Source organism: Actinia tenebrosa, unplaced genomic scaffold (assembly GCF_029948245.1).
Source record: "Actinia tenebrosa isolate PJP-AT-01 unplaced genomic scaffold, QUT_ActTen_1.0 PGA_scaffold8__29_contigs__length_14323225, whole genome shotgun sequence".
Classification (NCBI taxonomy): domain Eukaryota; kingdom Metazoa; phylum Cnidaria; class Anthozoa; order Actiniaria; family Actiniidae; genus Actinia; species Actinia tenebrosa.
Window position 1 is genome coordinate 1 of NW_028292585.1, and position 27181 is coordinate 27181.

The 27181-nt window shown below is 36.4% G+C and overlaps 3 protein-coding genes and 3 pseudogenes across 5 annotated transcripts; 2 read left to right on the forward strand and 4 right to left on the reverse strand.

The window, feature by feature from the left end:
* Positions 1-154: 154 nt before the first annotated feature.
* Positions 155-8701, reverse strand: LOC148904901 (striatin-like; annotated as a pseudogene). Its single transcript, XR_016118691.1, has 12 exons — positions 8282-8701; positions 5951-6054; positions 5151-5315; positions 4474-4719; positions 3510-3727; positions 2548-2721; positions 1904-1929; positions 1701-1734; positions 1057-1361; positions 823-877; positions 518-634; positions 155-202 (listed from the first exon to the last, which is right to left on the reverse strand). The product of XR_016118691.1 is annotated as a striatin-like (transcript).
* Positions 8702-9858: 1157 nt separating this feature from the next.
* LOC148904902 (MAD2L1-binding protein-like) lies at positions 9859-10659 on the reverse strand (annotated as a pseudogene).
* Positions 10660-10741: 82 nt separating this feature from the next.
* Positions 10742-16798, forward strand: LOC148904903 (uncharacterized; annotated as a pseudogene). Its single transcript, XR_016118721.1, has 8 exons — positions 10742-11067; positions 11757-11850; positions 12339-12666; positions 13214-13443; positions 13907-13982; positions 14480-14545; positions 14814-14858; positions 15368-16798. The product of XR_016118721.1 is annotated as an uncharacterized LOC148904903 (transcript).
* A 1030-nt stretch (positions 16799-17828) lies between these two features.
* Positions 17829-21480, reverse strand: LOC116294900 (protein NDRG4). The gene is made up of 3 exons (XM_031702589.2): positions 20885-21480; positions 19330-19765; positions 17829-18967 (listed from the first exon to the last, which is right to left on the reverse strand). The coding sequence occupies exons 1-3, from the start codon at positions 21422-21424 to the stop codon at positions 18816-18818; spliced, it is 1128 nt and encodes a 375-aa protein (XP_031558449.1). The 5' UTR covers positions 21425-21480; the 3' UTR covers positions 17829-18815.
* Positions 21481-21708: 228 nt separating this feature from the next.
* Positions 21709-26119, forward strand: LOC116294899 (uncharacterized). The gene is made up of 10 exons (XM_089023958.1): positions 21709-21980; positions 22046-22098; positions 22648-22838; positions 22956-22986; positions 23269-23390; positions 23863-23951; positions 24030-24060; positions 24328-24436; positions 24753-24953; positions 25370-26119. The coding sequence occupies exons 1-10, from the start codon at positions 21709-21711 to the stop codon at positions 25600-25602; spliced, it is 1332 nt and encodes a 443-aa protein (XP_088880084.1). The 3' UTR covers positions 25603-26119.
* Positions 25332-27120, reverse strand: LOC116294902 (cyclin-H-like). Its single transcript, XM_031702590.2, has one exon. It carries the CDS (start codon positions 27023-27025, stop codon positions 26120-26122), a length of 906 nt encoding a protein of 301 aa, XP_031558450.2. The 5' UTR covers positions 27026-27120; the 3' UTR covers positions 25332-26119.
* Positions 27121-27181: the final 61 nt, after the last annotated feature.

Genomic DNA, 27181 nt, shown 5'->3' on the forward strand with positions numbered 1-27181 from the left:
TAGGACAAAACATATGTTTCCAATTCTCTGGGGATTGGAGTTTGGACAACACATGCAGGAGTCTAAATACTCTGTTCTAACCTACCTTGTTGGCCTCGTTGTGGTAGATGGGAGAGGGTACAAATATTTTCTTTAGAGTACAATCACAACTTACGTGTGCCCAACGGAATGTGTATATCGTTCCACATCGAGTACATTACCTCCTGAAAAGAACAAACCGTCCAAAAGAATTCAATTTTTTATATCAAACACACTCGGACAATGTCGCCATAACTTGGACTCGATCCTGGTTCAAATCTTTGGTTTTCCAGTCATTTTTGACGCACTAAGGTAGAGCCAAAAATGAGATATGACCAACTAAAACTAATTTTGGCCTGTCCCTGACAGCAAGTGATCGGCCATTATTTAAGCCATATGACATCCAAAAACTTCCCTCAGCAGGTGCTTTAGACACCACCATTGTTCATAGCTTTTGGGAATGCTGAAGAAATGGGGAAAAAACATCCCAATAACTTACTTTTTCTGTGGTACTGTTTTTTGTAGGTTCCATAATTTCATTGTGTGGTCTTCAGATGCAGTAATGAGAGCTTGTTCTTGAGGATGGAAGTGGACTGATCTTATAGAATCAAAGTGACTGCAAATCGAAATGGAAATGAATGAATTGAAGGAAAGAAATAAATGAAAATCATATAAACAAAGGAAGCACAAAGGAAAAGGAACAAGGATAGAAGGAGAGAGGGAGGAAGGGAAGGGAAGGGAAGGTGAGATGGACGAAGAAAGGGGAGGGGATGATTCTGGGGTGTAAAAAATTTATTGCCTTACCTTCGCAGTGTAAACTTAAGATTCCAAGTTTCCTGAATTCTTCTTTATTACTGATCTGAAAAACCCAAGGGTATATACATTACAGCAACTATTATGACATACATTTACATCCCATAATTAAGGATATTGAGACAATGTTTGTTCTTATACAGCAAGAGGCCTCCCTAAAGTAGTTCCCAGCCCATGCTTTTGCGCTTTGGAGAAGATCTCTTTTCCAAATGCTCACATACATACCTCGTAAGAGAGCGGCTCAGCCTCGTTAGCTACAGTCAAATCAGCCAGCTCACCAAGACCTAGAGGTTTTTCAAAAGGTTCTCAGCCGGAGGAGACTGAACAGTCTCCTTGGCTTTTGCTTGGGGACCCTTTGCCTGGTACAGACACACTGCCGATGGGAGAGGAACCTCGGAAATAGATCGGAGCCACTTAGCCTGATAGGGAGAAGGACCTGTCAGTGCTTGTGATGAGGAGTGCGAAGATGGCATCCTCTTTCTTCTCCCTTAAATTAGCAAGCATTGCCTGAGAGGCTAATTTTGGTGGTCCTGTACAATGGTAATATTAAATAATAATAATAATAATTTAATCACTTATGGTGTGCGCATTCCATACAATGAATCCCCCATGCGCACATTACAATCCTAATATAATAATCATAGATACTATATATAACTATATACATTTTAACAATAAGATGAATAAATATATATTGATAAAGACTGAAAAACTATCAAATGCTGATTTAAAAAGGTGGGTTTAAAGCTGCTTAAACAAACCTAACATCTTTTAATGCGCAAAGGTCTGCAGGAAGTGCATTCCAGAGAAAAATGTAGAATCTAACTTCAATACACTGGATAATAAATTGAAATAACGAGCATGCTTACTTTTTTGGCTTATTTTGGTCTTTTTTTCTTTTTCCTTTCTTTTTCAGTCTTGTACTGTTTCAACTGCCAGCAAGTTTTTGGTCTACTCCCATTCCCTCTACAGGAGGAAACAAACAAAATCAATGCTTTTTCACACCAAAAAATTCAAAATAAGCAAGAGATATTCCAGAATCACAAGGGAAGGACAATGAGTGTTTGCTTACTGTAGTGCCTTCATGCTTTAAGTGTTCTGAAACAAAAATGTTCACATTTCAGATTTTTGAAATGAAATCAACTTTATCAGGGTTCCCACAAGGTCAAGGAAAAGTCAATGAATTCTGAAGACCCCAAAACTGTTGATTCCAAGGTCCCAAATGGAGAACCAAGCAGAGAGAATTCCAACAACAAAACTAATTTATTTCCAATTTTCTTCTCTGTCGCACTCATCGAGACTCATCATGGACTGAGAGCATGAGATCTTGACATCCGATAATATCTAGTTTCACAGGGAGCCCATAACTAACAAAAGGAGTTACAGGGTCTATATCTCTTCTAAGCCACAAGATTTTTAATGCTCACAAACACTTTATTAAATTCTTATTATGCGAGTAAGAAAAAATTTAACTAGCTAAGTTTTGTGATTATGACCACAGTCCAGAAGTTGAAGGACTGTAAAGTTTAGAACCCGCACACAGTAATGGTTGTTATTCACTGCGTCTGATCGCTAGTGACTTGCTAGTGAAATAGTTCTAGTGAGAAAAAAATTTACTAGTGAGAACTAAATTTATTTTGCTAGTAGGTTTAAAAAATAATCTTGTGTCCTGGTCAAATTATCAAAAATATGGCACTAAATCTAGTGTTGTCTTACCCTGGACTTCATTTTCATCAGGCATATGGATATTGATTTCATTGATGTCATTTGATATTCCTTCTACTTCAATTACAGTGGTATCGCTGTCTGAATCTCCTCGAACAAATTCAAATTCATCTTGGGCATCATCAGCAACATTATCATCAATGCCCATCATATCTTCTACTTCATCTGAAAAAATATTGCGAATCAACAATTGATTTTACTTTTAGGTTCTGTTGGCTGCAAAATCACAAGATAGAGGAAGTATTTTCCACAAAATGAACTGGAAAAATGGATATATTTGCTAGGGTGCCTAGCCACTGGATCCAAGACCTTTAGTTTTGATTACAGTTGGTTTCACAAAACTTTGGCCGCTTTAATTCCGAAGTTAGTTCCCAAGTTCTCCAAGTTGGTCCCAGACTTGCGAACTTTTTGTGAAATTGGTTCAATCAACCGTGACTTGTTTATGTCTAGAATTCAAATATTTACTGGAATTGCTTCTTTAAACCATATACTTTTTGGAAGTTGTATTCCAGACAACGTACAAAGTCAAATTCCTTTTGTCGCAATAAAATTCACTTTGAAAATTGAATTTGAACGGTAGATTTGATGAGTTTTAGAAGCTACTGTATTATCAGTTTGAAAGATTGCCGACAACCGTCAGAACTTCAGAGTGAAATTGATTACGATGTTTTGAACTTGCACAAACTTCAGACACGGAGTGGCCGAAGTTTTATGGAATCAACTGTAACATTACAGGGGTTAAAACAATAGCTGGTAAGTTGCCTGTCATGATGAATGGCCAAATTGGTTTTAGCTTGGTCATGCCTTGTTTCTGGCTCAACGATAATGACTGGCAAGGCAAAGATTTAACTGAACAAGTTTCAATTATTCTGGGTGGACATTGTCTGTTGTCTGACTGTCTTTTCAACCCCTGCATGCAACAGCATGAAAAATCTCATTTATTAGTAACACACCTGTTTTAGGTTTCTTGATAAGCCTTCTTTCATTGCAATACTCTTCTCTTTCATCTGATTCATCATCAGCACTTCCCCCATCATCCATATCATCTTCATCTTCTCCCTCAATGTCATTTTGAAGAAAATCAAAATTGGCCATAACTGAGGCCTCTGAATCAATGTCCTCATTTGTAACTTTTTTGCCCTGTTGAGTTCCTGGTGGTTGGGTAGGGGCACTAGAAGAGAAAGTCATAATAATAAAATTAGAGAGCCAAGGCTGAGGAGACAGACCAGCAAGGAAGGGAGAGGGGGAACCCTTAAAAGTGGTTGGTATTTATAAATAAATAAATAGTAAATAAGCAATTTAACATGGTGGCAAAATTATTGGGGGGACTATAGCCCCTTTGTCCCCCTGGCTCTGTGGCAGGTAAGCTTAAAGTCATCATACTTATTTGAAACTTCCCATGCTTCATATTGTATCATGCAAAAAGCATGGCGGAATAGCATCGAGAATGTTTGCTTCTCCAGAAAGGCAGCCCAAATTTGGTTACTAGACTCAGTTCCATATGTAAATAGGGTTGCTTGAGGGTTCTTTCCCCATTTTTCTTCCCTCTGCAAAAATCAACTTCTAAATCTTAATTCGAATTCTGTGGATGATAGCAACACTGTACGAAATCCAATTATCTAAATCCCATTTATTTTGTTTTCATTTTTCAAGACAAAGAAAGTAGTAGGGGTTAACACCAGACTTGTGTGACAGCAAAAAATGCATGAACATATCAGTCACTATTTTTTCAATGCCAACGCAAACAGCTTTTAGTCCTAGAAGTAATGTTTTCTCATTTCAAACCATGTGTCATCTGATTTGGAATAATATTCTTTACATTACTGGTAAAAGAAACTAGACTGATCAAGCCATTTCACATGCTGAAAAGCCATAGTCGACTTAAAAGGTGGACAAAAAGAGCAATTTCATACTCACCTCCTAACAGGAGTAGGGTTTACAATCTCATTTCCACCTTGAATCTGCTGTCGTACTTTGACAGGCTCTGAATGTTGATGCATCTCATTTTGAAATTCTGGGCCATCGTCAGGTTTTCGTGGCGAAGTTCCATTCATTTGTGCAGGTGGAATCTCTGGCACAACTGCTGATAGTCCCAGAATAGATCTTACTCGCGACGAGCGTACATCTAAGATAGTATCAGTGTATCCAACCTCTTGTAAATATCTAATAAAGAATTAATAGTTTATTAGGATTTAGCTTATAAGAATACACTGATAAAAAGATTAAGGAATAGATAGATAGGTGAGAAAATTGAATGAATGAAACAAGATAGGATAGATGAGTATTATAATACATAGGTTAGTCGATAGATGGGGTAGAATGGATGTTGGATGAATAAAGAGAAATAAATCATAAATGAATGAATGGATGGATGATTGGATATGTGAATAATTGGATGGATGGTTAGATGAGTGTATAGGTAAATGGAAAGAAGAATGGATGGATTTATAGGTGTGTGGAAGGAGGGATGGATGAAATGCATAGATGGATGGGATAGATAGAAAGAGATGGAAAAATGGACTAATGATAAGAGTTAAAAGTCAAAGATTTTCAAGAAATGGTTTTCACACTTTCTGATAAATGTTGGTGCTTACTGTCTGAGTAACTGCCGCCCCTGTCTCCAGCTCACACTAGATTTTCCACTAGCATTATTGCTTGTTATTACATCGTTTTGGGGTTGTGCTTCTTGATCTTGGTCTTTTGATATTTTTTCTGGGCTGCCCATATCAGTTCCATATTTCAGTCTGTGATATTTTGCCCTAGAAGTCAAAACAGAAATGTGAAACATCAATTTTTTTGCAGCTTAAAGCCATAACAAAAAAAACCCTATTACTAAAGATAGAGGCTGTTCAAAAGAGGTTTTGCACCATCATGTAATGACAGCCATGTTAGATGGCAGAAACAATACAATCGTTTTACATGAGAAAGAATTCAAATCCCTGTTCTGCCATCTAAGCACAGGCAGCCCAAGCTGTAATGGTACAAAACCTCCATGGCCAGACATTGGATCCATTAGTCTGATTAGCATGTGACCAGTCAAGTGGACCACCCAAAAAGGCCCCTGGTCAAACAACTGCCAATTTTGGCCAGATAATTTGTGTTGACTAGCAATCATTTTTAGCTCTGTTACTTTAGACAGACATTTCCCCCATTTCAAGCATCAGAGGAGTCATAATCTTTATTTCAGTTACATATACTGTTTCTTCCCAAACATTCCCAATAAATAAAGAAGCAATACTCAAGGTAAAAATGGTTCTAAAATATAAAAAAATTGGTTCTTGAAAGAATAAGGATTTGGTTTTGAGGTTAAAACCTCCAAGTTTTAATACCATCCATCACGATAAGCTGCTTAAACTTGAGTTTAATCTTCACATTTTGATCAATCCAAGCTCACCTTTCCTGTTTTAAAGCATATTCTAACATCTTTATTCTTCGTATTAAATCATGTTTGAGATTTTCTTGTCCTTTTCTCTCTCCTTGTAGAAATGCAATTCTAGCCTGTAAAGAAATATGTACAGGGTCCAAAATTAGTTTTTAAAAGAGGTCTTCCATTGGACAACTAGATTTTAGGATTTAGGCATCCAGCAATATTTTTCAGCAGTTTTTTTCTCACAATCAAATGGCAATTGCAGGTTCAGAATTCATCATATTCACTTTTTTCCTTTTTTTCAGTTAATTTTGAGGTGCCTGAATCAAAAAAATTATTGACTGAAAAACATTCGCAGAATGTGCCAATCTGTTAAAATTTTATTCTCAATCCATAATCTGGACATATCATTTGCGAGATCCACTGATCCATACACCTATTCACCCCCTGGTATTATAAAGAAAATCTAATTTTAATAATAAAAAATATTACTAATTGAAGTTTAGTGGGATATTCTGTTATGGACTAGCATCCCATTCAGGTAAGTAGCAACACTTACTTTCATACAGTAAAGTACACCTTCACTATATCAGTACTCTTTCTATAACCCTATGATACAATGTATTTTCCATCAACAAAGAAAGATTCCAAAAATTCCTAAAATTTTGACAAAGGTTTTATGAGAAAAATAGAGTTTAGGTTGACAGCAGTTTGAAGGTAAAAAAAAACGAAACTTTGATCTTGATACATTTCTTTGTTTACTAAGGAATGACCATACCATCTGTGCATAGAAAGGTGCAATATAGAGGCAATATTGCCCTATTTGTGCAACGATAAGTACACAATGAATGATTAGATGACAATATGTCAATATAAGTAAGCCCAAATGCTCTCTTGATTAATAGATATCTATCGTGATCTAAATGATTTGAGTGGGTCCTCTCTACAAAGGCAATTGCCTATATGATTTTAATCATGCTTATCATCACGTATAGGAAAGAATGAAAACATATTATTCTGACAAAATGTTAACATTTTCTTTTCACTTGTTCTTGATCATAAGATTAGAGACTGCTAAGGTAAACCAATTTTCAACATGGATGCGTTTGAAAGGATATACCAGTGTGTTAATGAAAATGTATTTCTTGACTAGAGTAATTTCTCCTGAATTAACCATCTTTTTTCCTTTTATACTTGTGTATATTGGCCGTAATATATTGATCTTTAAGAACTATATCCTTCAAAAGCCACCATGAAACGTTTTTGGTCATTAAACCTCCATCAAAATATAGCACAATAGAGTATTGGTCCATTCAGTATCAATGAACGATAGGTAACAAACCAGATGTAACTCAAATCTAACAAAGACTATCAAAATTCATCCTTAAACTCGTGTTCATTCAACCATACTATTTACTATCATTCAAGATTATTATATTTTTGAAAGCATAGCATTAGCATTCCTTCATTTCACCAAGGTTTTCATATGCCTCGGAAAGAAGAACAGCTTCAGATCAGAGTATTTCAATGATTTATACGTTCAAATCAAAGAAACAATGGTTCTCCGGCATTTTGTTTACACTTCTGTGAGCGATCGACAACTTTGACGATTCCAATACAATCGAAAGGTAGCTCGAAAATTTCCCTGCGTTAACCGGAATCAACTAACTAAAAATATTCATAACAAAAATTTTTTTACGAAAGAAAAATTCAAAAAAATAACAATTTTTCCGATGCAAAGGATCGGTTGTCAAAATTTGAGTTGCTTTGGAAGGTAATTAATTTTGAAGTTTTATAGCATTTAAAGACGCTCTTCAGAAAAAAGGTGTCTTTACAATACTATATGATTTTGGCTAAAAAATATATATTTATTTTAACTGAGGCTTTAAGTATAACTGAGCATAGTATATCTTTAAAAAAAACAAAGCCGGGGAGGTAATACCAGAGTAATAAAACAATCTGTCTTTACTAGAATTACAATGCATGTGTGTTCAACTTTGTACTCGGTAGAAACTAAAGACAGAGTGACGTCTATTGATTTACTTAGGAAAAAAGCATCCTTCATCGAGACGCTTTCACTTTGATGCAACGTAGATGTCTTAATATCTAAAGTCATATCGTTTATATTTAGAAATCCGACCACCACGAGATTAGTTAAGAGAGGCCTACGTAGATCACTGAGGTCATTTTAACAAAGTACAAGACTGAATTTACAGTCCTTGTTTTTACGAGTCAAAAACAAACTATAAAATCTATTCCTTAGAATGATAAGTGCTGAATATACGAGGTAAGGTATCTAGGTAGAGATGATCGTCTCCAATGATAACAAATAGGCTAAAAGAGAAGTTTTTCCCTTACCTGAAGCTCTGCCCGCTCAACTTCCCAGTGAGCTCTCTCCATTTCGAATCGAGCCCACTCATGCTGGATAAAATGTAAAATTCCAGGGATTGTAAACTTAGTCCCAGAGTCATTAGCCGAAGCCTGTGAGCTCTGTGGAAGTTTCCCCCCACTGTCAGTGTCCATATCAATCGAAAACATGTCTTACTAGACAGAGAAAGCCATGATAATACTCTATTACGGCTACCACTTCTTCATCGGGAACAGAACCGAATTGAACCGAACGGAAGGCGCGAAGAAAGACGGTAATCAATATTAAAAAACTTTCACTTTCTTGATTAAATATCGGCTAAAACCGCTCCAGTTCACTGAATTGGGGTCCTGAATATCGTAGTAGTTGTTGCGAAGCTGTGATATTTTGTTGGGAAATGCTGGAAAGTGTCTCCATAGACAAGAACTCCAAGAATCATGAAGCCTTACAAACAAATTTTGTGCGACTGAGCTCCTTGACTCTCGCTACAGCCATCGATCACATGACGTACTAGGCCCTTCGCGACTTTCTTGGAATTCCAATATACTGATTCGGAAGGTTTCGGAACTACTCGGAAAATCTTCGTAGAAAGGTCGGTTGCTGATAACAAACTTAAATCTCCCGATTTTTATTGAATTGATGAAGAATGAATGCTGCATAAAAAGAAAGTCAAAAACTCTGATTAAAAAAGGGAGGGTAAATTTCTTAAGCAAATGAGAATTCGAAATTCTTGTCCATAAACAAAGGGTAAAAGAGAAGGAATGATAAATAAAATAATGGATTACGAAATATAGGAGGTCAAGGTCACCTATCCTGAATGACTTTTGGATGGTATTTATTTCTTCTCTTGTTTTGCAATTGGTTTTTTGTTGTTAAGCAATTCCGTTATAGATAGACAGATCCAATGCAAGCCAGAAAAATGATGAGGAACAAAACATCTGCTCAGAAGACATTTCCCGGAGCAGTTGTGCCCTAAGGCCAAGGACGGGCCAAGAGGGAAAACCTGATGATGATGATAATGTTATCCCAGGATACTGTGCCCCAGACAGAGATATCACCAAATTGTGCAGCCTATCAGAATGCCCCACAGCTCTGCTCTTCCTGAGAATTCCTGAGATTAGCACAGGACACATAAAAAACGAATAGGAATGAGAACGTGACTATGTCAACTAGGATTTAAGATATATATTACTAAGTAATAAAATTGGAATTCATCAATTTTTCATAGTTTTATTTGTTACAAACAATATCATGGTTAGCTAAAGTGGAAAATTCTTATCTTACAAAATTTGAATTTTCACTTTGTTTTATCTGGTCTAACCATGAATTACATTATGTAGCAAATTTAAAGGCAAATGCAATATTTCAATATAAGAAATGGTAACATGAATATTAGAAATAAATCAGCACAGATAATTAATTTGTAGCAATGAGATTAATAAATTTGGCCTTCGTTTGAGTGACATTAGAGTAGATCAGGTAGAGTTTCTAGGCCAAAAAGCAAGTAAAGATGATAAATGCTATACGATATTTTCCTTCATTCCAAATGATTTGAATTAAAAATTTTCTAAAACCCTAATTTAAAATTTTGTGATTTCATTAATTCCAAAAGTCTGAATAGACAGCTGACTGCGTCTTTCACTTTTTCATTGTAGCCCTTAATAGGAAACAGGTGCTTGCAACCAAACAGATCTTCTTCTCTTATAGCTTCTTCTTCCTCAGTCATTTCTGTGTCTTTAACAAGTATCCTACAGAAATTTCCCCTCCAAGGGAATTTTGAAGGATTGCTTTGGTTTGAACCAGGAGTTCTCAACAGATCTAGGGACTCGGACAAAAACTAATAAAGGAGTTGATGAAATTTCTTTAAAAGAGCGGAGTTCCTGTTCATTACGAGTGTTCTAATCAACTTTCGTGAGAGTCTTTTCTGACTTGATTCAGACTTGATGTCATTTGATCCTTTAATTGAATTAACGTTTGTTTGAAAATTGATTACGTAGCTTTCTTTCGGGCTGACAGCTGTTGAGCCAAACACCAGTACAACAGAAGACACGGTCGATGACGAAAATAGATGCTCAACGTTTGGAATAAACACTTCAAATCGTTATAAGCTGTATTCTTTTCTTGGAGTCATTACGTGAAGAAACGGTCGGGCGTCTTGACACGACATTCCTTCCGCCTTCCGCCATTTCGAGTTCGGTGTACCGCAGTATTTGATCAACTGTTGTTGGAACCTGATGTCTTTCGTATAACAGATACTTGATACATTCAATGACAATCTTCCCTTTAGCCGCATTAGAATCATGCTCACCTAAAACAAAATCTATTTTGAGTTCTGAAGAGTTTTCCATTTTGGCGGCCATTGCGATCACGGGCACATAAAATGGTCAGTGGTTTGCACAAAAAGAAAGTGTTACGATCACTAATTTAAGTTGGTACCCAGTGCTCCTCGTCCCGCTTGCTCGGCCCAAAGAAAAACATGGCTGCCGGGGAAAGCTTCGTCCAAACTGCAAACGGAGAAGAAGACCCCGGGGAAGAGGACGATGACTGGTCTGATTTTACATCAGATGTAAACACCGCTAGCACATCTACTAATTTTGACGAACACAGTGACAAGAAATCTCTTCCATCGAAGAATAATACGCAGGCTTTTGACAGCGCATCGGAAACGACCAAGCTTTGTTTTCCATTGGCTTCAAGCTCGTCTTCTGATTTATTGAATGGAGAAACGAGTAAAAAATGACTTAGAAGAAAAGCCTTCTTTACTTGAAGAACATTTGTAAGTTTTGTAAGCTAGCAGCTCTCTTTGTACGACTTTTTATGAAGTAAAAGTATGGCTTGTGATATTTCTCTCTATTGGGGAGTTCCTTCGCTTTAACCCGTATTCGGAAAATCGTCTCAGGGGTATATCCTTATGACTAGCAGCTGAAATATTTCCGAGGACAAAACTATAAGATATAAATCACATTAATATTTAAACCTCATGAGAGGTCAAGACTAAGATCTCGTATATTTTATTAAGCTTTTAAGCTTTACACACGCAGCACAAAAAATATCGCGTATAGAGACGTTTCGTGTTGACTTATCCTAAATGCCAAGGGTTTAAAGCGTTCAGGAGATGATATCTGTAATCAGATAATGTTGTTTTAACTTCCAAAATATAAAGTGTTGTGTTATTGATTCTGACCTGAAGGCTGGTAATGTCATTAAAAAACAATGGGGGAGGGGTAGGGAAAATTTTGTAAGATGTTGAATATTGCCCTCTAATACTTTGAAAAGAACAAGGTGATAGCCAGAAAAGCTGATTTCTTTGTTAAAAGCTCGTCAATAAAACACGTTAAATCTATGAATTTGATGAAAATTTCCTTTGGATTTCTTGTTTAATCGTATGGCACAGGGAGCCCATTCAGATGTTCCAACAGAACCTGTTTACCCTAGTCGTTGACTTGAATAAATTTTATGTTTCAGGCCTTATTCTAGCTATTTTCCTCAGCCAGCTTGGAAAGGATCATGTTTTGAATCTGCTTTGATCAAGTCATTGAATATCTTGTCACCTATTAAGGTGAGTAAAGTACATGTCACTTCCTTGAGAATAAGATTCTTTGTTTGAGTTGTATTCATATTTATGTGTCTTTGGATGCATTACTAATAAACGAAGAAAGGATACTCTAGGGAATGACATTGTCATTCAATAAGGTTGGGTTAACAAGATTAGGTCTACAGATATATCTGAATATACTTACCTTGATTCCCTTATAAGGAAACGTACATTTTTCACTGGGGGTAGGGCTGGGGCTTCAGAGGAGAGGGACATCAGTAAAAAAAAAGAACTTTTATATCAGCATATCTCAAGTGCCCTGATGCATTTGAGGGGAAAAAAAATTAGAGAAAATAGAGGTTCTACTGTAGTCCCTAATGAAACATCATTAAGAGTACCTTTTTATGGTTATAGGGTGTCTTCTGATGTCCTTGGTTTGCTGCCTTGCCACATTTAGAATAGAAAAAGTTAAAAGAGAATCTTCCAACACAGATATATTGTTATATATTTAGGGTGAAGATCAAGGCTGTAACATTGATATTGAAAGAATTCCTGGCCTCTTTAATTTTCACCAACTGTCAGAAAGAAGCATGGACTTTTTGCGATCCTCCCCTAGATGGGATTTGGGACAGAGAATTGACAACAGCTCAGGAATGATGCCAGCAAGATCAAGAGAATCTGGGCTTGATGAAAGCAGTGATAACAATTTGAATGAGTTTACTGGAGATTTAGAAATATGGACTGATTCTGATGGAGCTGATGCTGATGAGTTCTTCTTGTTGTTTGGAAAGGAACAAACAGAGGAAACAAGAAGTCTCGAGGATGGCCATCCTGCAGCTGGTAAGAAAACTACAATGATCCTTTTCCGTAGTTCTTGAGGAGACTAGACCTTTTCTGAGATAGCAAACATGTTGCATCATGGTCTAGCTTGGGGACAAATATCTTTTGTCCCTCATGCCTTATATGGTGTTGTTTGTACCAAATCTAGTTCTTGAGGAGCATAGACATTTTCTGAGTTAAAACATGGTGCATTATGGTCTAGCTTGGGTACTTATAAACATCTTTTACTGTATGCCTTTATAGGTGTTGTTTGTACCAAATCTACACCACAATGCATCATGTTTATCAAGTTCAGAAAATGGTTCTGTAATGCCATAGCTGCCTTGCATGTCCTCTATGACTCAACCTAAACTGATTTGGTCTTGTTTTGTTTGTTTGTTTGTTTGTTTTTTTGCTACATCAACAACATGGTGGCCAAGTCTTTCATTCTTTTACTATCATGGTAAAGGGTGAGATGAAAAAAGTACCATGAACTATGAAAATGTATCTAAAGAAAAAAAGAAAAGCAGAATGTCATGAATAAGCCATTGATTATTCAACTGTGCAGGTCTTCATCAACTTGCTTATGAGGAACTCCAAGATCTTAGAGATGAGATGGCGACATACGTAAAGGAGTATTCTGATGTACTTGTGGAAGAACTTATCGTCAAAGACGAACAGTTACGAGAAAAAGAACTGAAAAACTCTTTTATTTCATCATTATTAACACTTCAGTCTAAATTACGTGATGTTCAATCTAGTCAGGGAAAGAAGAAAAACGTACCATCTGCAAATATAGTAAGTACCTTTAAAACTAAAACAAAAGGTTTTTGTATCTATTTTATAGTATTTCATACAGTGGATTATATTAGTATGCAAAGTTACTATATCAAGGCATGTAATGCAAACATTATATCAATATGTAATAGGGTGGTAAAAGGTTATTTCATGAAACGTGATTGGACTTTCTATTATTTGAATAAGAAATCGCCATTTTCGTTTTTTTCTTGAAACATGATTTGACCGTTTTATTTTCCATGAAACATTACCAAACCCCACCCCCACCCCCCCCCAAATTTACCACCCTGATGTGACAGTGCTTTATAACTTATTAGCACTATTTTGTGCAAAAAAGCACTCATGAAGCACTACAAAATGATAGACATTGCACTGTTTTGTACTATTTAGTTACAAAAATATTGTTTTACCAATTCTTTGTTGGATAACTCTGACCAACAAGCTTTTTTGTATTTGTTCAAAGTATCTTACAACTGTGATACCATACGAGGAAAAAATGGGAGGACCAAACAAGCAAAGCTTAGAGAAGTTAATAGAAAGTAAGTCATTAATGAAAATATTAACTATTACCACTCTTTTCATTGCTACGTACTGATCAAGGCAACAGTTCCAACATGGAAATTGGGCAATGCACTTCCGTCAATCAAATAAGTTGGTGGGTACCTTTATATTCTCTGATTGGTGGCAGTGTATTGCCCTATTTTCCTGTTGTGACTGTTGTTTTGATCAGTGCAAAGCAGTGAAAAGTGGTAAAATATTTAGTTTCATAAAATATTCATGCCTCCCTGTTATATCAGGGAATTGAAATTTTTAGAAGGGGCTGGTCTCCTTAAGAAGTCTTTTTTGGAAGAAGTATGGTTTTCATTTGTTGGTTATGAGAAGGATAAAGTAAAGATTAACCATACAGGAATCACTTGGGTCTAATACCTGTCATTTTGTAATCATTTTGTAGCTTACTATTTTGTGTGTGAGTGGAAGTAGTCAAATAGTAATATCGATAGAACCAAAAACCAATAGTAATATTAATGTTCTTCAGTTATGGATGCCATGAAATGTGACAGTCCAACAGTACCAAACCTATTAACAGAGTATATTTTAAAAGGTAAAGTAACATAAATGAGCTAGGGCTTATAACAAGAGTATGATGAGTAGCTCAATTAATTTCCTTAACCCCAGCCCCATGAGGAAAGAAATTTCTAAGGGGTGGGTAAGGTCTTTGCTTCCCTGCTAGCAGAGTCTCATTGGCGATGTCTTGTAGGGAAGATTTTTACAAAATATAAAAGACAGTGGCTGTAGATTACTGCTTTGAGCTTTGTTAGATCATGCATGTAATTAAGGAAAGAACTTGAAACTTCCCTTTTTTCTCCTAGTTCTTTGTCCATAGTTCATTAGGGGAAAGAAAGGTTTCTTTAAAGGTAAGTGTCTTCATTTTAGCATGATTTTGTGTTATCGTAAGAAGAGCCATGTACAAAATAATATTTTCCAGTATATCTTAAAGTTTCCTTTGCTATTCTGTTATTTCCTCATACTTTAAGAATTATTATTCTACAATTAAGTTAGAGAGGGAGGGAAGGAAGGGATATTTGACCAAAAAAAAAAAAATAATAATAATGGTTTAATCAATAGAATCCAAGAGGTGGCTCTTCACCTATTGATAAACTATCTAATATACAATAACACACACACGAGATAAACTTACAATAATAAACTATGAAACTATAAAATAGACAAATTTTAGAAAAAGATAAGAAATAAGATTGAAAATTATTGGAAATTTCTTATTGCTTAATTCTAAAGCGATGTTATAATTATGTATGAAAGAAAAGGATAAAATTGCAGATATTGGGGGTACGCTATAATATATTAATAAGATATTCAATTATCTTGCACTTGTGATATGATGGTTGCTATGTTTATCTTACAGATGACGTGGTTGCTGCCTCAACAATAGAATATTATGTTTATAAATAAAATATCAGCAAGATGCCGATACACATAGCTTTATAAATTGCATGGCTTGAGCCAAGAGTAAACAGATAGAGCAACAATTTCATCAACTCTTATAATCATGGACACGACAAGAAAAGATAGCAGCAGTCCACTGAGTATTATGGCTAGCCAATGAGGAGTTTGGTTATTATGACAAAATAGATTACTACTGGATAATAATGCTTTGTCAACACTGTATCCTTCATCCAAGAAATCAAGACCAAGAGATATTTTGAGCATTACAGACCTATGGTTGGCCAATGGTATGGCTTGTTATGTGACATTTTAACCTGTCAATCAGAAAGTAAGAACCTGGACCATTTTGTCACTGGATAACCTGATATTGTCAGTCAAAAACTAATTGAAAACACCACCACCAAAAGATAAAAATGCATGAAAATAAATATCAAAAGGGGGAATCTGTAATGCCGTAGACAAAATAAGGACACAATGGCAACTACATATGAATTGCAGCAGTGATAATGATTATAAGACAAAGTAAAGAATCAAAGGATACAAGAAATGGATAACTCTGAAAAACTAATGCATTTTTACCTCTCGTTTTGAGAGGGAGAAATGCAGAATCTCAGACAGAGGAATTAAACATTTAAAAATCATGAGGGACAGTTGATTGGGTGAGGATCAGAATGGGTGAAAAATATGGCAGATGTGGAATTTTCCCATACGCTTTGCAAGGACCTTGAATTTTTTGGAAATTCAATTAATGAAGGGGAAAATTCAATTCACCATTTTCTCATCCATCCTTCCTGTAAGAATTAACGGTTCTCGAGTTTCCAAAAAGGAGTTGAATTATGAAGAGGACATTTTTGCATGTTATGTTCAGTATGTAGATAAGGTTTTTTTATACAAAAGCACTATAATTTATTATCTCAAATATTTTAATTTGTTTTAAAATAATAACAATTTTTTATCAAAGAATTAACTCGTTATTTTTCGAAGAAAGCAATTTGTTTTTATAGTTTTACTTTTTATTATTCATCCAGGCCCTAATCCTCTAGACTCAATTACTTGCCTTTGGCTGAAATGTAAGCAAGAGAGGAACCAAGTTGTCATTCATGTTTGCTCTGCCAAAACAGAAATTGTATATTGCATCCTATAACTAGAAGCTTCTAACAGAAAATACATGAAATTGAATAGAAATGTTTCCTAATCTCATCAGCTTGTTGAAAATAATAATAAAATAAAGAAATGAAATGCAATGTGAAATAATCCAATGACACTTTTACGAGGCTTGTGTGAATTGGATTGGACTACATTTCTTTAAAATTGAAATTTACATTAGTGTAAAAGGTTATTTTTGATTTCAATAAAGGACTAAGAATCTATGCTGATGACCTCCAGAAAAGGTGTTGCTGAATGATTTTTAACCCCTAAGAGATACCACAACAAATAATATTAAATTTTATAAAAAAAGCCCCTAGGATAACCCATACAAATGCGCTTTCCTCCTTTTCTGACACCCCAAGAGATACCAGAGAACACTAATTTTCAAAAATTCGCATTCAACACCTTAAAAGATCATACCAAATCGCAAATTTTTACCCCTAAGAGATACAACAAGCATCCCCAGTACTTTTTTCCCAGAGTCCCCCCCCCCAGGGACGACCTAGTACATTATGGGTAGGTTGACAGCTGAGTGTCGGTGAGTTTTTGCTTCAACAACAATAGGGCTTCAAACTCAGCTGCATTAGTTAGTTTTGTTTAGATATACTACTCTTCCCAATAGACCGAGGTAGTTGTGATTTTTTAATCGCCTTCGTAGCATCTGTTATGTTATCCGCAAGTACATTTCAAATCGACCACGTGATGCCAATGTTGTACGACGAGGACAAGTTTTTTACACCACGTGATTAAAACTTGACTGAATTTTGATCACGTGGTGTAAAAAACTTGTCCACGTGGTACAACATTGGCATCACGTGGTCGATTTGAAATGTACTTGCGGATAACATAACAGATGCTATGAAGGCGATTAAAAAATCACGACTACCTCGGTCTACTGGGAAGAGTAGTATAGGGTAGTGGTGGTTAAAGATTGCAAGAAAGTTAATGAAAGAACAATAGTCAGGTAGGTTGTCAGCAAGTACATTAATGAAAAGACTGTTTATGAAGACAGGTCTATCAATAGAGGCTTTGCGCCATCATGTGATGGCAGCCATGACAGGAGGTAGGAACAATTTAATCTGATTTACGTAAGAAAGAATTCAGTTCCTGGGGGAAAAGACTATTATTGTACCTTCTGTCATGGCTGTGATCACGTAATGGTTTAGTGCAGATTGTGGTACTGAGTGTGAGTTCACAGAGCCCTGCTGAAAAGCACTTATCGTGATGTAGGCCGTCTGTGAAAGGATTGCTATTATTACCCACAAAATCCATTAAAAGTGTAAGGAACATTTTATTAAATCACATGTTCACCCAAACAAAAAATATATCCTTAGCTCACTTCAAAGATAAATTATCCCTGACCTAATATTTAACCTTTCAAGGATCATTCCCCTGCATTGTACAATACTAAGCTACAAGGTGTGTGTACCCTAAAATTTTGGGTCTAAAATTAATCAAATTGGTGAATATGCTTTCTTGAGTGGAACAAATTTCCATTTCAAATATATTGTTACAGCAATTTAAATGATTGATTAAAAAAGATTGTTTGAAGTGCACTGTCCTGTATGAGTTTCCTGTATGGTAGATACCAGTACAAGCTAATTGAAAAATCTTGAAGCACATGCATCGTATCAAAATACACATAGTTTGAAGTGCACTGTCCTGTATGAGTTTCCTGTACAGTAGATACCAGTACAAGCTAATAATTGCAAAATCTTGAAGCACATGCATCATATCAAAATATACATAGTTTGAAGTGCACTGTCCTGTATGAGTTTCCTGTACAGTAGATACCAGTACAAGCAAATTGCAAAATCTTGAAGCACATGCATCGTATCAAAATACACCTGAAAAATAGGTCAGCCTCGTAGTGTGTTGAATTCATTAGTCCTTTTAGCACTTGGAGAGGAAAATGATGTCTTTGAAAATCAGTTACTCATGAATACCATAACCATTAAAGAGATGTTGCAATAATTAAGAATCACTGCAATATTTGCATTTAGCAATCAGTGATTGCTAGCAATTTTCTCTTCCTTCTTTGCAACACTTCTGTTTAGACTAAATAATTCATGAATCATTTGAGAAAAAGTTTTTGATTTTCCTTCTTTATGTTCATTAAAGATAATGTGATCAAGATGATTCAGAAATTTAAGTTGATGTGAGAATTTGTATGCGTAGTACATGCTGATTTCATAACAATTCTTTTTCTCCAACATCAGTTTGTGCATGCGTCACTCTTCTTGAAGTTGTCTGCCTTTTTAACAAACTTGAGGTCCTAGAGGCTCCCTCTTTTCCAAGCTGACTTCTGATGATCCAGTACTTGTAGGAATAGTTGCCGTAGAGCTTGCATTTGAGGAACCAGCTCGAATTTTTCCATAAGAAGCTGAAGATCCAGTTCTCAGTCTTGAAACTAAAATTCAAGAATAAAATTTGAGAACAAAGTAAATACTGAAAATAAAAGAAATCCTACATAGAACCATTACCTGGCAGTTGTATAAAAAAGGAGTCAAACATTTCTTCCTAAAATTCAGGTTTACACTTTACGTTGCATATTGTTTTTGGCATGAGAAGAGTGGAGGCTTTTGAGAAATCCTATAGTGTCCCATGTTAGGTAAATATAGAGAATCCTTTCAGCAGAAACATTCACACCAAGGTAAATGCTTATCCATGCATCCTAACCTAAGACTCTTGCCATGCCACTACTACTACCCTTACTTTATAGTATTTCTGTAAAAAAGGTATGCTTTTACCTTTCCATATTAAGATACTTACCATAACCATTTCCCTGTAAAAATAAGATTATAGCTTGAGCCACTTTGTGTGGTTGTTCCTCCAGTGGCATGCCCCCACAGTCTGACACCTTCATATAATCTGTTAGAGCGGGGTTCATTTTACCATTTGCCTCTGCAACCTCATTCTGGTGAGGTGCTGAAGAGCCTGTTAAAAGCAGTGTGTGACAATCAAGGGTTTTTCTGTTAGGGTTTGGAGCTGTTCCCTCAGGTCTATACATATCGATGATTGTTCGGTTTATGTAGGAATTGAGGAAAGGTCCAAGACATGCTGGGTTCAGAAGATTTCGAAGACTTTCTTTGTAAGCCAGGGCAAGATCCATGTTTTCAATTTTGGTTTTTTCACCAAAATGATGCCACAGGAAATAGTCCTCAACAAACGTTGTCATCCCCTTGCTCTGAAGCTGTCGTACACAGACCTGTCATTAAAAGAATTCATACCATTAACTTTATCCTGTGTAATTCATCTTTCCATTGTTCAGCAAATGACTGGTAATGCTCTTAAAATGCAATAAACTGTCTTCCATCAATAGGATGGTGTCATTGACCTCTACTACCAGACTCCCTTGCAAACTTTCTTTTGTTCAGTTAATTAGCACCAGTTGTCTTACTATTCTCATGAGGGAATACAAATTTGAATAAGAAAGAAAATTTGTGAAGCATTATGGTAGTGGGAGTCAAAATGACACCATCGTGCAAATGTCCTATCAATGGAAACGCAAAACCAAGTTGGATTGGATAAATAGTCTTTGTCTGGGGTGCTGGAAATTCAAGTGCTTTGGGAAGAATTTACCGGGAATAAACAATGGCTCTTATTCTTATCAGTATAGCTATAAATTGACAACAGCCAATACCCAGTCTGCATTCACCAAGTCCCAAGAGGAATTGTTCTGGGAGACAAAACAATAATTTTTGATTTTTTTTTTTTTTTTTTTTTGCATAAGAAAAGACAGCCTATTGTTTTGTTCCCCAGAACAATTCCTCTAGGAAATCAATGCAAGGGATCTATATTTTTTATCACAGAGGAAATTAATTAAATTACATCAAAACATGGCACACCTTTAACACTAAAAGTGTCCAAATAAACACAACTCAAACAGCACACATAGTTGATTTACAACAAAAATGCTCCGAATCCCTGCTTAAACAATTTGTGCTGGAAATAAATTTGGTGGGTGTTTCCAATAATGAGTAAAATATTAAATGCCATTCACGAAGAAAATTTTTTTGATGAGCTTAATGACAGGCCATTGGCGCAATGTCAACAAACGGTTATGTAAATTTACCAGTGCGTTAAGTAAAATTCGATTTTATTCGCAACACGATACTATACTTAATGGAAAATCACTAATCTTTGAGTTACCAAATACCTGAAACAGTGTCAAAGTTTGAAATAATGAAATCGTATTCAGCTTTGGCTTTGCTGTTCATGCAGTGAGTGAGTGTTGAGGTGCAAAAGGAAGGTGTCTTTGATTCGTCTTACATTGCGTCAACACGTTATGTTATCTCAAAGTTCATCGACCCATGGCGCAGCTTACCTTTTCATAACCCCACTCAATCCAACCAGCTTTTGAAGTCGTAAGGTTCACAAGTATGAGAGCGTCCACTTGATCGGGATACAACAGGCCATATCTGCATAGCACATTAGAACCAGCACCAATTCCGAATCCAATGAAAGTCTTGATGCCCATTTGCTCAACTACCTCACGAACTACCTTCGATGCGAGCTCCTCCAGTGTAGGATAGACATAATTCTCTGGTAGAGTGGACTTTGCGCTATCCTGTCCCGGAGCATCGATGTGGTAGATACAGAAGTGATCAAGCAAGGGTCGTACTTCAACAAAGTTGAAGAATCCCAAGAAAGCCGAGGTGTGATTCTGTCCGATATCATGGAAGGTCACAATAGCGGGTTTACCCTCTTTGCCTTGGACGGACACATGAACGCTACCAAATGTCGTCTGGACATCACGCTCCGATAAGAGAGAGAGGAATTCACTGTCATCATGCGAGAGGGTTTTGCGATCGGAATCATGTACTTGGATTCCAGTCAGTTCAATTAAAGGCTCGCTTTCCATCATCTTGTTTCTTTTCCTGAATATCAATGATCCGAAGACTAAACTCGCTAAGCACTATGGGAATGAACCCAGGCTTACTCGGCCTGATCTATTTTTAGTAACAAAAACAACAAGATTCCTTGGCGTCCATAGCAATATTACTAAAGTCTCGATTTTCCTCCAATAAATTCATAAATGGATCAACAAAACCTGTAGGTTTATCAAAGATACTCAATGAGGATTTTCTCGGAGAAAATCCATTGACAACAGGATTTTATAAAGGTCCAATGACAGTTAATGTCAATAAAATGGCGGAAGAAGACGCAAAGATGTCGTCAGAAACGACTATTACTTCTCCTAGTGAGGGCAGGCGTATCGACAGAGAAGAAGAGAATAAGATGCCGGAAAGAACTGAAGATATTGCTGTAGGAGCAGAGGATGAAGAAAAAGAAGTTGCTGAAGAGAATGGAAAAGAAAATGAAGACAATAATGAAGCAGGGAATTTGCAAAACATCGAAGCAAAGGATCCAGAAGAGTTGACTGGAAAAGATCGTCTTGTTCTGTACGAGAAGGGTGTCAGGTATTTTTGATTTCAAGCTGTTTTTAGAATTTTGTGAAGATATTCTAACATACTACCATGATTAGGAATTATTATTATGGTATAGCCAAGTGTATTGTTGGGGGAAGACACAGTACTAGTACTTAACTTGCTCCCCTTGGGGGTGGGGGTGGTAAGGCTGGGGTAGGCTGAGGGTGAACCTAAATTTGACAGAGAAAGGGAAATGTGTTTAATATAAAGTTGTAAAACCATCCTTGTAGTGTGTTGGATACCATCCATGCAGATAATAGCTGCGTGCAGCCCGACTTCTAACACTTGTAACTAGAGTTAAAGTCAGGCTGCATGTAGGCTAGCAGATGATTACAAACAAATATTAGCATTGCATGATTTTTCATAACTTTTTTTTTTCTTTTCCTTTCATATTCTTTGCAAGACTTAAGGTAAAGTCCAACTTTTAGTACAAGTTAAAAATATCATAATTAAGTCATCCAATAGTGAGTTGCATGAGGCAAGTATGATACCACAGAGAGAGAAAGAGAGGGACAATCAGTGGAAACATTTGGCAACAGTGTTTCATTGTATATGACAATAAAATGTCATTGATAATACAGTGGCCCCCTCTCATCCCTTCCCTTGAGTCAATGTAGCTGGCTCCTAATTCTCCTACAGTTAAACCAGTGATCCACAGTTTCTGCTAATGCCGCTTCAATTATTTTATCAATTAAATTATTCAATCAAATCACCTATATTTATTTGATATATATTATCTATATCCAGAGGAAAGGGAACAACAAGCATGCTTTACCATGTTTCTTGAGCTGCTTACAAGGACTAAAGGAGAGAGATCATTTTCCTGTCTTACCAGAATGTTTGCATAATGTGAGTTAATATTATATATATTTATATTATTATTTATGTATGTGACATAACAAAGTTGTAAGTGATCATTTATCTAAAAACATTTCCATTTATTCAATTTTCTTCTTTCACTGGCAGATTGCAGAAATATACAGTCAAGAAGAAGAATGTATCTTTTTAAATCTTTTTTATATGGATACTATGGCATAAGAATTAAAAAATGTGAGAGGTAGTTATCTAAAGACAGGTTATTGGGGGTAACTTGAGACTCATGATGGACTAGCATCCCATAGAGATTGGAGTGGTGACATACCTAGCCACTTTCTGGTGCAGTAACTTGAAAAAAGTGAATGCCAGTAGAGATGACTGAGACCTGTTTGCTTCACCAATTTTGACAGAGACAAACTTATTATTTCCCTGCTAAATTCCCTTAACTGAATGCTCTATTAAGATGAGGCAGCTATTCAGTTTGCTCAAGCAGAAAAACTCTACTACGAAACAGCATTAATCACAGTTGACAACAAAGCTGAACTTGACGCAAATGCTAGCAACATTGACATCACATCATCAGAGGTTAGCAATGCTTGAGCAATGTTTAAAAACTGAGAGGCATGTGTGTGTTTCTGTCAGGGTAAATTAAGCGGATATAAATATAGGGTAATTCTCCCAGGGGGTGTACTCGGGTGGGTAACATGACAGGGGGGGGGTGTCCGACAGAGCTTCACATTGCAACCCAAAAAAAATACTCAAATCTGAAATTTTACACCCAAAAAATACATGGCATCAGTATGTTTCTTAACAGAACTCACTCACACCTTTCTGGAAAAAATCAAACAAATAATTTTCTGATACAAAAATCGAACTCGGAGATGTGATGACCCAAAAAAAAACGGTTTCATTTCGAGACCTAAAAAAATATGTGGCTGGTCTCTTGACCCAAAAAATACCAGGAACGAAAATTGTCAACCCAAAAAAATACATCAAACCTCGCCATCATGTTACCCACCCCAGTACACCCCCTGGGGTAATTCTACACTTCTTTTAGGCAAGAGGTTCTCCATCTGCCAACTCCACTGATGCACAGAAAGCTGAAGAATATGAAAAACTTGCTCACATGTGCTTAAAACAACAAAAGTAAGAATTTCTTTAGAAAGCAGAGCTTTTTTCACTCTAAAATTTATCTAAAAGTTGGATTTTTTTTCTTGACCACAGCCCACAACTGGCCCTTGACTACTGTGCTAAGGTGAGAAAAGACTCATTTCAAGAAAAAAACTAGTTTCTTTAGCTTTTAGTTTAGTTCTGTTTCCATATCAGTGCTTTGCTTTAAGGTTCTTTAAGCAGAGACTTTCACTTAGAAAAACTAACTCTATTCTTTTTGGAGGTTAAAAATAAATTGATAGCAAAAAATAAGTCAACCAATCCTCACTTGCCTTGGAGATTTAACAGCTGAGCTCCTAGTAAAGGGTGGGAACCTTTACAGTTAATTATCGAGCCATTTGTAATTTTGTAGGCAGTAAAATTACAACAGTCTTGCTATGGAGAGCAGCACCCAGTAACCCTGAAGACACTAGACTTGTTTACTGTGATATATGCAGAGATGGGCAAGCAGCAGTACAAAGGTATTAATTTCTGCCCATTTGGTCAATAGTGAAGATATTGAACTGCAAATGTGCAGTTAGAGCAGTAGCTTCTCTCAGATAAACTGTTATACTCCATCATCTCCCAAACATAGTAAAATTCTATCATCAACCTACCAATACCCCCGACCAACATCCAATCATCACTTCACCAGCACCCTAGCAACAACCTACTGACACTTTACCTTCAACCCCAACTATACCCCAGCCCCCCCACCCCCACCCAACCCCCAAAAAAGACACCCAAACTTGCAAAGTGTTCAGTATCTACATTTTGGTTCATTATATGATCATATAGCTGCATTGGAAAAATTCTCTGCTGCACAAGAAAAAGAAAAGGAGGCAAAAGCCTCTAAAAAAACTCCAAATGAGAATGCAGGCCCTACTGAAGATGCCACACAAGAAAAACATCGTATTAAAGAAAGTGATCAAACTACTCGTACTGAGATGGAAGATGTGAAGCAAGGACACAAACAAGAACAAACAGAAAGTACAACAGGTAAAGTACAACTTGGCATGTGATTCCATGACTATAAATTTGTTTAGATGCAATATAAATGGTAGTACTTGATAAATACAGTAATTTATACTTTACAACCATTGCTCCCTGTATAGGGCTTTTCTGTGAGGTTCTCTCTATACAAACTACCACTACATTCACTATTAACATCACCTAGCACTCAACTCACATGTTTGGGAAGAGAAAGGTTTCAAATTACAGGCAGTTCCAGTTATCCAGGGTAAATATTGTAGTGATGTGGCAGGAAGTGGCCTCAAGTTTGAGATAACGACAGGAAGTTCGAGATATGAGGGCTCTATTGTATTTTAAAATAATCCCATTGCAAGGTTGTCAGCAGAAGGATGCTTGTCAAGAATATACTTTTTAACATTCATTTTAATGTACTTGTTTTTCAGAAGAAACTACTTCAACATCACAAGATACAGTAAAGGTCACCATGACATCTTCACAGGCATTGATGCTGTACTTCATCATAACCATTCTACTGGCTGTTATACTGACCACTGGTTTGTGCTACATGACCCAAACAGATCTCACAACCACTTACAACTACATGATAACAAGAATCCGCTTCTATTATTATTACTACTTCAAAAGAAATGGATCAAATGGACATCAGTATTTTTAGACCTACAACATGTCGATAGATTATTAGCTCTCTTAGAACTTAGTAAGAGGCTCATCAGTTTTTAAATTAACTTTTAATGCTTAAAAGCATTTTCATCTACAAATTAGAGGTGTATGAATGCTGGGACAATCTTTGCTCACTCTTTTCACCACCTTATATTTGACTAAAATGTGAGAAAGTGGTGTCTTTGTCAACAGTCATCTTTTCAATCAAATAATATACATGGGATGGGGAGGGGGGGAGACATTTACTAAATTTAGACTAAATTTAAGGTGTGGTGTGACATGATAAGACTGGCTCTGACCACAGGGTGACCATTTTGTTCCGTAACAACCACTCTTGATCTCAGTTTAAACTTTTAATAAATAGGTTGTAACAAATTCCAGTAGTAAAGGATAGAGTCACATGTCACTGTTACCATGTGAACTCGTTTTAAATCAAAGCCCTTGTCTCTAAAGGGACATGTCAGTGTTACATGGCAACTTGTCTTAAATCAAAGCCTTGTCTCTAACTTGCATCAACTTGTATCCATTTCAGTCTCCTCATTTTGCTTGTATGATTTTATTTTCTTTGAAAATTTTGCATCGGGATGAATATTTTCAGGATTTCTGCAAGTGTTGAGTTTTTTTTCAAGCATCTTTACCTGATCTTTACCCACAAGCAACCTTTCCTTGGTTACTAGACTAATTACTTGCTTTACTTGTTGCAATAATTTTGCATTTTTCTCATTGTTCCCAAGAATTTCTTTGACATATCTGTTAACTTCGGCTTTCTCACAACCATAACTAAGAGCAGCAAGTCCTATCTGTGATGGCGAGAACAAAAACCATGCATCACTTCGTAAGGCCAAGTGAAGAAACTCATCTGCCTTGGCGCGCCATCTGTCAGGGTTGATTGACATCCTAGTTTTCATGTCAATTATAAATCCCTCCATTGGCCTATAGGGGTTGTGTACTGTTAGATGAAAGTCCAAGCGCTGCATTAGAAGCAACTCGTGCGAAAGAATGAAATCAATGGCTTTTTCTCTCCGATCACCAGGCAAGATGCAGACGAATTTCTCAGCCGAGATGTTGTATTCATCCACTTTGCAGGCCATATACAAACAGACCAAATACATCTCCTTCGGTGGATAGTCCATCACAGATGTCTTGAGATAAAACCTTTTCATGTAAGTCACTGCTGTAGCCACTGCAGACCAAGGGATTGGAGGCTGGAATTTTGCCGAGACATCGGTCAAAACTACCTCGTAGTACTCAACCAGCTTTTTTTCTTCTTCAGTTGTTAGAAAGTCGTCTACATTCTTTTTAGTAATGCTCTCATTGTAGCGCGTTTTATACTCGGAATTAACGCTAACTCTTAAGTTTTCTATTTCTTCTGGACTACTGAATGTCCAGTGCTTTCGTTGTGTGCTGGTATGAAACATATTTTTGGATAGATCGGCTTCAAAATCTAAAACCTTTCTGAACAAATACCTTCAAACAAACTCCAACTTGCCTTGGAATGACTTGCACTAACATGAGCCCGCGCGACAGAAGTTGTTGGAAGAATGAAAACTAGTTAGCGATAAAAGCTTTTAAAA

What these genes read in the sequence shown, in the direction of transcription:
- LOC116294900 (XM_031702589.2), bottom strand. Translation starts at nt 21,424, where the DNA reads ATGATGGAAAGCGAGCCTTTAATTGAACTGACTGGAATCCAAGTACAT. An exon ending in TTGAGTGGGGTTATGAAAAG is followed by an intron (nt 19,766 to 20,884) that starts GTAAGCTGCGCC and finishes TTTTAATGACAG; the next exon opens with GTCTGTGTACGACAGCTTCA. An exon ending in TTTACAGGGAAATGGTTATG is followed by an intron (nt 18,968 to 19,329) that starts GTAAGTATCTTA and finishes CTTGAATTTTAG; the next exon opens with TTTCAAGACTGAGAACTGGA.
- LOC116294899 (XM_089023958.1), top strand. Translation starts at nt 21,709, where the DNA reads ATGGCGGAAGAAGACGCAAAGATGTCGTCAGAAACGACTATTACTTCT. An exon ending in TGGGGGAAGACACAGTACTA is followed by an intron (nt 22,099 to 22,647) that starts GTACTTAACTTG and finishes AGTGATCCACAG; the next exon opens with TTTCTGCTAATGCCGCTTCA. An exon ending in TTGACATCACATCATCAGAG is followed by an intron (nt 23,391 to 23,862) that starts GTTAGCAATGCT and finishes CACTTCTTTTAG; the next exon opens with GCAAGAGGTTCTCCATCTGC.
- LOC116294902 (XM_031702590.2), bottom strand. Translation starts at nt 27,025, where the DNA reads ATGTTTCATACCAGCACACAACGAAAGCACTGGACATTCAGTAGTCCA.